This window comes from Papaver somniferum, chromosome 11, assembly GCF_003573695.1.
Source record: "Papaver somniferum cultivar HN1 chromosome 11, ASM357369v1, whole genome shotgun sequence".
Taxonomy (NCBI): domain Eukaryota; kingdom Viridiplantae; phylum Streptophyta; class Magnoliopsida; order Ranunculales; family Papaveraceae; genus Papaver; species Papaver somniferum.
Genome location: NC_039368.1, coordinates 91,340,808 through 91,351,663, shown reverse-complemented (window position 1 = coordinate 91,351,663; position 10,856 = coordinate 91,340,808). Strand labels below are relative to the sequence as shown.

The 10,856-nt window shown below is 37.5% G+C and overlaps 3 protein-coding genes and 2 non-coding genes across 5 annotated transcripts; 4 read left to right on the top strand and 1 right to left on the bottom strand.

Moving 5' to 3' along the window:
* Positions 1 to 1,522: 1,522 nt before the first annotated feature.
* Positions 1,523 to 1,595, top strand: TRNAR-CCG. The gene has a single exon. It is a non-coding gene; the product is annotated as a tRNA-Arg (tRNA).
* Positions 1,596 to 3,112: 1,517 nt separating this feature from the next.
* On the top strand, positions 3,113 to 3,185 carry TRNAR-CCG. Its single transcript has one exon. It is a non-coding gene; the product is annotated as a tRNA-Arg (tRNA).
* A 609-nt stretch (positions 3,186 to 3,794) lies between these two features.
* LOC113320388 (dolichyl-diphosphooligosaccharide--protein glycosyltransferase subunit 4A-like) lies at positions 3,795 to 4,201 on the top strand. Its single transcript, XM_026568303.1, has one exon. The coding sequence runs from the start codon at positions 3,795 to 3,797 to the stop codon at positions 3,906 to 3,908; it is 114 nt and encodes a 37-aa protein (XP_026424088.1). The 3' UTR covers positions 3,909 to 4,201.
* Positions 4,202 to 4,473: 272 nt separating this feature from the next.
* LOC113324772 (pentatricopeptide repeat-containing protein At4g21065-like) lies at positions 4,474 to 6,306 on the top strand. Its single transcript, XM_026573062.1, has one exon. It carries the CDS (start codon positions 4,474 to 4,476, stop codon positions 6,304 to 6,306), a length of 1,833 nt encoding a protein of 610 aa, XP_026428847.1.
* A 1,054-nt stretch (positions 6,307 to 7,360) lies between these two features.
* Positions 7,361 to 10,055, bottom strand: LOC113324771. Its single transcript, XM_026573061.1, has 3 exons — positions 9,489 to 10,055; positions 9,244 to 9,411; positions 7,361 to 9,160 (listed from the first exon to the last, which is right to left on the bottom strand). Exons 1-3 carry the CDS (start codon positions 10,053 to 10,055, stop codon positions 7,361 to 7,363), a joined length of 2,535 nt encoding a protein of 844 aa, XP_026428846.1.
* Between the last annotated feature and the right edge of the window lie 801 nt (positions 10,056 to 10,856).

Below are 10,856 nucleotides of genomic sequence, written 5' to 3'. Positions count from 1 at the left end.
TATAAAAACCTAAAAAAAAAAACAGAGTTCATTCCAGAAATGAACTCCATATAAAAACCTAAAAATGAACAACATCTTCATCTTCTTCGACGTCTTCAATAGCAGCGGCAACATCGTCGTCTTCAAACACCAGCAGCAACATCATCTTCGTCGTCTTCAAGCAGCAGCAGCAAAACATCATCGTCTTCAAACACGAGTTCATCTTGATCATCAACAAACAAAATAAAAAACAGCAGCAGATCCATGAAATCGTCGTCATCGTTTTCTTCTTCATCATCATCAACAACAAACATCAAAAACAGTAGCAGATCCATGAAATCGTCGCAATCGTTTTCTTCTTCTTCATCATCATCAACAACGACATCAAAAACAACAACAGATCCATGAAAATCGTCGTCATCGTTTTCTTATTCTTCTTCTTCATCATCAACAACAACAACAAAACACAGTAGCAGAAAGAAAAAGCAAAAAGAAATTGAGAGAAAAGAAACTAAATCTGATAACAGGTGGAGAGAGAAAGCAAATCTGAGAAAGCAAATCTAAAAAAAAAAAAGATATTTTCTAAGATTTTTGTCTATATATATGGTCCCAAAAGGATATTTCTGCCACCACATAATGACAATTACATCATCCATGACATCACCCTAGGACCAAATCATAATTTTTAGGACCAAACTATAAATTATATTTCCAAATAGGACCAAACAAACAGTTGACCCAGTCAATTGGACTAGACTCGCTCTAATATACTATTTCTAAGACCTATTGGTATTTCTTACTTTTCTTAAAACAGGGGAGTATTTTTTGCGAGATTGTTAAAGGCTGGTACCAGTTTTGCTAGGATGGTACCAATCCATATAAAACAACAGAGTGTTGGCCGTTGGATCTAGCCTTTAGCAATCGTGTGTTTTTGAAGGGTCTTATACTCACGTGTCGCGTCCGCGTATGCGTCCTGGACTTGTTTATACTTTACAGACGCACTTGACTTTTGGTTTACAGAAACAAAGAGCAGTCGTCCTCGTCCCTCAGCCTCTCTTAACTGTGAAAATCTGAATCCTTTCCTTCGGTTATTGTTGGGTGCGATCTGATCGCTGAAAGTGGAAACGGTATCTTTGGTGATCTAAGGCAAAAACGGTGAGTAAATCACATCTTGTTTCCTGTTCTACAACACAACAGTTTTATTCTTATGTCGTTACCTTTTTTTTTTGGTCAATTTTGTTTTCCTTTGATTCTTAGATCTCAGATCTTCGTTTTTGATGTTTTGTTTTTACACCTGTTCTTTTTTGATGTTTTAGTATGGTTTGATTCATATGATCTTTGGCTAGATTTATCTGGATGTAGATTAAATTGAAATTAGTGAAATAGTACTAATTGTTGTTGTTGTTGTTTTAATATTTTTTTTTCTGTTAATTTTTGTTATTACCATAACAAAAACTATACTTGCTGAAGAATGTAGAAGGTGGTTTAACTGAGTTGTTTGTCGATTATAGACTTGAGCGTGTTGTGTGAAGAGACCAAAAATGGTCACATAGCGGAGTGGATATCGCATTAGACTCCGAATCTAAAGGTCGTGGGTTCGAATCCCACTGTGATCAGTTGCCTTTTTTGTTTTTAGTTTCTTCATACAAGAATCAAATGATTCAACTGTGATCAGTTGCCTTTTTGTTTCTAGTTTTTTCATAAAAATGTCAAATGATTCAGCTAACAATGTATTATGTGGTTAGACAGCTTGTAGGAAATTTCTGGTGCTAAGTGGTCTCTGGAAATTGAGTTTTTAGTTTCTTTATGCAAATATCAAATGTCTCAGCTAACAATGTATGCTGTAGTTAGACAGCTTTAACCTTTGCTCAGTCCATACTTTAGCTCCCATGCAGCTACACTATTGGCCCTACTAAGCTTGTCAAACTAGAGATTGATGTTTGGAATCACACACATTGCTGTTCATTACATTCAAAGAATACAAAATGACCAATGTGTATTATGTGGTTAGACAGCTTGTAGGAAATTTCTGGTGCTAAGTGGTCTCTGGAAATTGAGTTTTTAGTTTCTTTATGCAAATATCAAATGTCTCAGCTAACAATGTATGCTGTAGTTAGACAGCTTTAACCTTTGCTCAGTCCATACTTTAGCTCCCATGCAGCTACACTATTGGCCCTACTAAGCTTGTCAAACTAGAGATTGATGTTTGGAATCACACACATTGCTGTTCATTACATTCAAAGAATACAAAATGACCAATGTGTAGGGGTCTGGTGATCAGAATTTTCCTTATGGGATCTTGTTAACCTAGCTGAATTTCGGCTTGGATCTGGCTAACACCCTGTCAGGTTCAACCTACCTGACTTGCCATTGTCTCAAGGACTTTGACTAAAGGGCGTGCCCACCAAAGGATGCGTCTGTAATTTACCATAAGATGGGTCTATAAGGTTAATCAGATAAGCAATAATCTTGAATACCTAAAAAGTTTAGATCTAGTAGGAGGAAAATCTTGGCGAGTTAATCAGATAAGCAATAATCTTAATACACTCAAGTCATGGTGAGTTTACTTGGTTCTCTTTTAATATTGTCTGTATATAAATTTGGACACGTTTGATCTGTAATTTTAGTGTTGGAAATCTAGGTTTTGTCTTAGTCTCCAAATTTAGTTTCATATCTCATGTTAAGGTTAGATAGGAAGAGTTGATTTCTTCTCTACACAAACTCTAGGGATTCAGATGTTATGCTTGTATAGTTAGTTTTCTGTTAATATCTGTGAAGGTGATTTTTTTTGAATGCTATGATGTTGATTTGTGTTGAGGTCTAGATTTAGCTTTAGGGGTTTTCCCAATCTGTTTAGCTGTCTAGGTGTCCAGGTTTAGTATTTTTTGTCTCAGGATGCGGATGAATGTGTGCTTCTCCAGAGAATCTTCAGCAGGTTTTCCCAGTTTCTTTCCTTGGAAAACATTCATCTGGATGCGGATTCTCTTTTCATATTTCGTAGTTTTTGTTATGAATTATTTGATCTTCAAAAGATTTACCTGGATGGTTTATTTTTGTTAAACCGAAGATGGTACTGTAGACCTAAAAGAGAAACTCAGTTATGATTAATAGATTGAAAGCAGAAACTAACAATGGTCACATAGCGGAGTGGATATCGCATTAGACTCCGAATCTAAAGGTCGTGGATTCGAATCCCACTGTGATCAATTTCTTTTTGCTTTTTCTTACCAAGATTGTAGATCCTCATAATTATTAGGTTTTTACAGGGGTGTGCATTCAAATGCCAATAAAGTAAGCTGGCAAGGTTTGAATCTTTTGATGAAGTTGATCATGCAAAGAGCTGTTAAATCCGGTCTTTAGCTCTTACTCTTTTTTCCCTTCTAACTTGCTAGGGTCTCACCCTTTACCATTCTCCTCTAATTTGGCACTTCATTCTGTAACAGTTATGAAAGGGAAAGTGTTCTTAATCAAGTATGGTGCTCATACATGTCTGTTAATCGTAAACACACCACGCATATTTTGGTTTCTATATTTGTCGAGTGTGATAAAGTAGGATTGTGAAAGTCAACCACATTACCAAATTGTTCCTTTCTGATAAGGAGGTTTAAAGGTCTTGTCCGTTTCGTCTCATAAAGGAATGACATTTTTAAAGTCTGATGTCATTGATAAAAACTTGTTTTCAACTCTTTGATCCCTTAGTTATGCAATCACGAGAGCCAAAGGGTACTCTTATGATTCGGTAGCATGAGTTTTGATTCTGAAATTCTTTCCCTTTCCTGGATTAATGTTGTTCTTTTGTTGTTTCTCTCTCGCAGATGATTGATGACCAGGATCTTGGGTTCTTTGCCAACTTTCTTGGCATTTTTATATTTGTTCTGGTGATTGCTTACCATTATGTGGTGGCTGACCCAAAATATGCAACCAACTGAGACATGGTTTGTAACATGTCTGCTTAGAGAGTAATATGTGGAGTCAACTCTTTTTATGAGAACTTAAGTGATATACATGTTTAGTCGATTTTGTAATAGAACAAATTTACTTATGGATATATATGGTTAATGTAGTTGTTAATTATGGGTGGGATTGCTGCTTTCATATATGGTTCATTGGTCAATTGTTAAATGGTTAAATGACGCATGTAATGCTGGAAGTTATTAAATAATATTGATGCGATCCTAGAGAAGACCCTAATACTGGTGCTCTTATTCTTCTTTTGTGGTGAGTTGCTGTTATAATCTTTTTTGTGTTGGAATTTTTTTTTGTAGTTTGCAAAAAGTTCAAAAGTGCCACACTGCGGGTTAAGCCATATAGTGCCTCTTCCTGTAATTCCCTTTCGGGGTCTAAAACACATTCTCTAGGTAGCGGATTTGTTTACTGTTGCCTTTCCAGGTCTTCTTTGCTTAGTTTTCTCCAACATAGGTCCATAGAGAGAGGTGCTAGATTCTGAACAACCAAAAATATCATTGATTTTCTCCCGCCAGATTCCCAGAGGTCATGCTTTCTTCACTGTCTATAACCTCTCCGTCTCACCCCCTCCCCGCAGCTTCTACTACAGCTTATCAGAACCCTAAGACCACCTTCTCAAAATCCAACCAACTGCAAACCACTTTCCATCTTCTTCAACAGTGCAACAACCTTGCAGAACTCAAACAACTTCATACCTGTATCATTAAAACCGGTTTCTCTCAAGGCCACCAAGCCCAAAACCGCCTGCTCTCTGCTTGTCTGGGAAACCGCTGTTCTGAATCACTGGATTACGCTCTCCTCCTCTTCGCACAATCATCAAACCCGACCGTGTTCATACGTAACAACGTTATTAAACACTTGGCTGAAACTAATACTCCTGAAAAAGCATTTCGTTTCTATTCCTTCACACATTTAGATGGTTTTCCTTCAAATAATTACACCTTTCCGTTATTATTCAAAGTCTGTTCTCGGCTTCATGGAATTGAAGAAGGTGAACAGATTCATGCCCATGTCATCAAAACTGGGTTTGAATCCGATATTCATGTTAAGAATGCTTTGATTCATTTCTACTGCACCTGTGGCGTCTTTGATGATGCGAGGGCTGTGTTTGATAAAATGTCCGAAAGAGATACCGTGACTTGGAATTCGATAATTACTGGTTATACGCAGAATGGGTTTTCAGGGGAAGCTCTGAATTTGTTTAGGGATATGCAGGTTCATGGATCAGAACCTGATGAGGTAACAATGGTTAGTGTTCTCTCTGCATGTGCTCATGCTGGTGCACTTGAATTAGGGAAGTGGGTTCATGCATATCTTGAGAAAAACAATTTAGACGGTAAAATTAGTGTAAAAACAGCTCTTGTAGATATGTACTCTAAATGTGGGTTAATAGAGAGAGCATTGGAAGTCTTTGAGGAGATACCTAATAGGAATGTTGTCTGTTGGACAGCCATGATCAATGGCTTAGCCATTAATGGCCTGGGGAAGAAAGCTGTTAGTCTGTTTCATCTTATGGTGAAGTCAAAGGTTAAGCCCGATGAAATTACCCTTGTCTCAGTCTTCTCTGCTTGCAGTCACAGTGGTCTGTTAGAAGAAGGTAAAAAGCTTTTTGCTGATCTGAGAAAACGATACAGGATCAAAGCTCGGGTGGAGCACTATGGGTGCATGGTTGACCTTCTGGGTCGACATGGGCATGTGGATGAAGCTTATGATTTGATCATGAAGATGCCGTTTGCACCAAATGCCGTTATATGGAGAACCCTCTTGGGAGCTTGTAATTTATATAAAAGGGTGGATTTGGGAGAGTTGGTTTTAAAGAAGATCCTTGAACTGGAACCTCATTACCATGGAGATTTTGTGCTTCTATCGAATATTTATGCAGCAAATGGAAAATGGGAGGAAGCAGTAAATATAAGGAAGATGATGAAGAAAAATAAAATATCAAAGATACCAGGGTGCAGTACCATCGAAATTGAAAACAGAATCTATTCGTTTGTTGTGGAAGATAAATCTCATCGGCATTCAAAGGAGATATACAGGATGTTGGATCAAATTGCTGAAAAAATAAAACTGGCAGGCTATGTTCCTGATACTTCAAAAGTATTAATCAACATGGAGGAGGAAGAGGATAAAGCAAATTCACTACTTCATCATAGTGAGAAGGTTGCAGTAGCTTTTGGACTTATTAAGACTGCCCCAGGAATGCCACTACGGGTAGTGAAAAATCTTCGTGTCTGTGATGATTGTCATTGTGCCATGAAGCTTATCTCAAAGATCTATGAACGGGATATCATTCTAAGAGATCGCAATCGGTTCCATCATTTTAAGGGCGGCCTTTGTTCTTGTGGAGATTATTGGTAAATGTACTGCTTTATGAAGTTTTTGTGCTTAAAAAGCGATAGATGTGGAAATGGAATATAAGGCTCTAAGCAGCCAGTAAACTCATGCTTCACTAGACTGAACAAAGAAGGGCCAAGTGTAAAACGGGTGGCACAGGCCAGTTTAAATCCTGAGTGAGACAGGTATAACTCGAATCGTCACTCCTACAGCAAGCTCCATACTGGTTCTATCAATAGCAGAGGTGCCAGAAAAGAGTACGTAAACAAATTTACCATAGAAGAGGTAAGTTTCACTATTCTTTTAGAATACCTTAATTGCTTTCTAATTGAATAATTAACAAATTTTTCGTGCGCTTTAGTTTGGTCTCGATGCGCTTAATTAGTGGGTGATATCGAATTCCATTTGCTTCGTGATGTTACCTCTTTCATTAGTTCTCCTCCTTGTTGTTATCATCATTATCATTACTTACCATGGACCAAATCGTTATCATTATTTACTTTTTGTAATCTCAACTCTCTCTAAATAGAATTTGTACTAAAAAACAGCTTCAACGGTGTATTTGACCAGAAACAAGAACCGAGAAATCCATATATCATAATATTAGCTCGTGGTTCAGATTTTGCCACTCAAAACGACATAACTTTACTATAAGAAAACTATAAGCACGTACAAGGCCAAGTCCCTTGAGGGATTTCTGTAAAGTTTACCCAGCTATCTCCTAAAAATGGCATCCCATTTGAATACAAAATCTTCAAACTTGATCCCTCTAAGAACTCTATTTAGGATCATTTAGGAGGTTGTACGCCAGTGCAAAGTATAAGCGCTAATCTTTTCTACCGAGAATGTGCATCTATTCTCTTTCCAAGTTCAATAAAAGGCCAAATAGTCCAGTATTATTAATCTCAACTAAGAAAATTGTCTGAGTGTCTCTCTCCAAGCAAAATCAGAGTAAATATCATTGTTGAACATTGGCATCCAATCTAATCCAAAATCTCCTAACTAGTTCAACCAGCTCTGCTAAGCATGGTCTGATGATTGGTTGAACGTCAGCACTGTCGAATAACTTACATCGCTTTTAGTCGAGTACTGTATGTTGCTCTTTGTTATGTGTGTGCAAAGCATTTATCTTGAAGTAAATCTCTGACATATTTATATGGCTTGTAGGATTATCCCATTGAACCAATTCCTGAACACTTTTCTCTATCTCTCTTGTTTCTTTCATTAAACAGTCAATCCAAAATCCCAATGCACTCAAACAAAGAACCAATTGGCTCTTGATTTTGTCTGGATCATCCCCTTCAAAACCGTGAGATTCATCAACCAATTCTCTAGTATGTTTCACAAAAGAACTCAGAACTTTTTCTAATGCCTCTTCATTTTCGCTTATCAAAACATTAAACTCGCTTCCATTTGCCACAGATTGACCTGATTCTACGTCACAAGAGATGTTCTTACTTTCTAACTCTTTTTCTAGTTTCTCTAGAGATGCTACTGAAGTTACTTTCTCAATACATTGTACAGAAGAATTGACTAATTTTCTGAAAAGTTGTAAATCTTCACCTATCAATTGTTGAAGTATAACCCAAGTTGCACCAAATTTATGAGCCTCTTGTACTAAGAGACCAATTGCTTGCGTTGCAAAATGCATAACATCCACCATTTTTGACAAGGAACCTAGTAACTTACCATAACAGACACCATGAAAAGGTATGAACCAAAAGTTTGGTTCTACTCCAGCTTCTGCAATGAAGTTGCATAGTTCATTAATACTGACCCTAAGCTTATTTTCTTTCTCATTCAACTCCTTCAAAAACATCTTCGATTTGTTTCCAGAATCAATGCAAAAATCAATCGATTCGACGAACTCGTAAAGTAACTTTAAGCTCTTCGATATTCCACCCCTAGCCATTGTAGAGGCTCTAGTGGGTTGCAAGAGAATTTCCAGCATGATTGAACAAGAAAGTCCAATGAAGGCTTCTGTAATTCTGACAATGGCGAATTCACTTGGGGGTCCATAATTCTTCCTGCCTAACATGATTAATGCAGCAATGACTGCAGATACAGCACCAGCTTGATCATACATTCGACTTCGTCTCAGAAAACTAGCGAACATAATCCAAGGAATAAGTGACAGAAATCTAAATACCAAGTGTCTTGTAAAAACAAAGCAAGCTAAGAGTCCATATATGGTTCCTAACACTGTTCCTTGTGCTTTATTATTTGCAATCTTGTATGTTGCTTCTCTTCCACCTGCCATGCCAACCCCGACTGTAAGTCCTGCCCAGAATCCATTCTCTTCATTAAAAATCATCCCAAATAACACAGCCAGACCTAATGAACCAGAACATTTGGCGGCATATATCAATCTTTTAGTACTAATTCTCCTGACCAAATTGCTGATCATGAATAGTTTCTTGGTGCACTGATATTGTTTTTGCATCGACTCTTGAATATTGGTTCCGGGTTTGTTTGTGGAGTCGGCACTTTGACTTATCATAGATTCATCATGGAGCAATTTCATGCAAAATAGAAAGAAGAAAGATGGTAAGTCATTTCGGGTAAGGAAGTTAATGGTATGAGGAGGTTGTAGGAACAGCTTGGGCAGAACTTCTTTTCTGTTAGTTTCGGGAACAGCGGAGGTGCAACTAGGAGAAGCATGACTAGCTTGGTTCAAATGCAAATTTGTTTGCTCTTTTAGTGTAAATAGAAGACTCTTAAGTTCTTGATCCCCAACTCTGACAGGAAATGAAGTAGAAGAAGTTAAAGCAATTTCAATCCCTTTTAAGGGTATTTCTAAGGCTTGAAATCTGTCTGTTGGATTCATATCATACTGTTTAGTCAATCTGTTCAAGGGTTTCTCCCACTGCATGCTTTTCTGTTCAAATAAAAAGTAGTTTACATGAGAATTTAAATTGCTTTTAATTTCATCTACTTGTAAAAGTTGAAAAAAATAAGCACCTGTTTGATTTTGATGTTTTGGATTAGAGTGGTCCCTGTTCTCCCTAAAGATTTAGCTTGAGATATTGATGCTAGTGCGGATGTTTTGTTTTCAGCACAAAATGCATTCACAAAAAGATTCAGTCTTCTTGAAAAATTCTCTTTGAATACCAAACAATTTTTTCTAACCTGCAAAATCAGTACTCAAAATTTTATGCAAAAATCAAAATGTTGAACTGAATTTGGGGCATAATTAGGTTACTTACCTCGTAACTTGCGAGTCGAGGGTATGGAAAAACCAACGCTAAAAGAGCAGCAAAAGCACCAACACCAGTACTGGCCACAACGTGCACCGGGTGCATAAAAACCTTGGTGTGAACACCTTTGACAGAAGTGACCGAGTATAAAATTACAATTTGGGCAAGAGCGATCCGCTTACAAATCAGGTGAGTTGATTCCGGCAGCATAACAGCAAAACTTGTGAATGTCACAGCAAGAACAGATGCAGTAATTGAATGCCTAGCTGGTCCAAGAAGCCATAAAATTAAGAAAGCTGGTACTGCTCCTTGGCAAGTAGCTAATAAGGCATGCCAGCAACTTTGAAGTGTATCACCTAATGTCGCTTCTGTAACGACAAGAATTACCGTTACATACGACAAAGCTGGAAATGCTACTTCCTTTTGGAGTACGACAGGGCTGAATAGGGTTACGAAACCAATGATGGTGCACGCTAATGCGGTCCTGAATGCTGCTCCTAAACGTGATTGCCAGTATGCTCGGGTTCGACTGATTGTTTTTGTTATTCTTGCTTGTTCTTTTTTTGTTGTTTGCATCTTGTGTGATGGGATGAAGAAAGCAAAGAAGAAGCAAAACAAGATTAGGGATAGATTAGAAAGAAAGTAAAGAGAGTTTTTATTCCATCTCAGGTTTGTTACAAGTTTGGTAGGTGTGTCATTTGAGAAGTAATGAAATAGGTTGTTTATGTAGTAAGAGAACCAAGAAATTAAGGATGACCGCCTATGTTTTAATTGCCATTTATTACAAAGAATTGTCATTATTGGAAAGGATTGCATACTTCATGAAAAGTTCACAAAGTGTGAATTTTACATTTCCAGAAAAGATAATTTGAAAATATGCTGAGAAACGTGGGAGGGATGCCAATCAATTAGAAGAACAGAATGGGAAGCCATATTAAGGTAGGAGTTTTCCAAGCCCTGAATAACTAAAAAAAATGAGAGAGGATACCTTACCTGTAATAAAATTTTCTTGCACTCGTCGCACCTGTGGGGAGATCTGGCATCTTTTGACTGCAAAGGGCCTCCTCATTTAACCTCAGTATACAACAGCCATTTCAGGCAAAAAAGAAAAAATAAACAAATTTCTGAATGTAAAAACTTAATTGCGAATACATGCATCGCAAAAACCTGAACCGAATCCAAACCACTAGCTTTTATGTCCAGAGAGTATACTGACAATTGTTTCTGTTTATACGAGATTTAGCTTGACGCAACGGCAAATGTCAGCATGATTTGTTTAGCAACAAAACAAAGTGTTACCTACCCGAAAGCCAAGCAAGAAGAAAAATCCACAGGAATAGTCATTTGCTTTACTTTGTCTTCTGCCGATCCATCTCA

Coding starts and splice junctions, on each gene's coding strand:
- LOC113320388 (XM_026568303.1), top strand. CDS start 3,795: ATGATTGATGACCAGGATCTTGGGTTCTTTGCCAACTTTCTTGGCATT.
- LOC113324772 (XM_026573062.1), top strand. CDS start 4,474: ATGCTTTCTTCACTGTCTATAACCTCTCCGTCTCACCCCCTCCCCGCA.
- LOC113324771 (XM_026573061.1), bottom strand. CDS start 10,055: ATGCAAACAACAAAAAAAGAACAAGCAAGAATAACAAAAACAATCAGT. Junction 9,412..9,488: donor CTCGACTCGCAAGTTACGAG/GTAAGTAACCTA, acceptor CTGATTTTGCAG/GTTAGAAAAAATTGTTTGGT. Junction 9,161..9,243: donor AAAACATCAAAATCAAACAG/GTGCTTATTTTT, acceptor TTATTTGAACAG/AAAAGCATGCAGTGGGAGAA.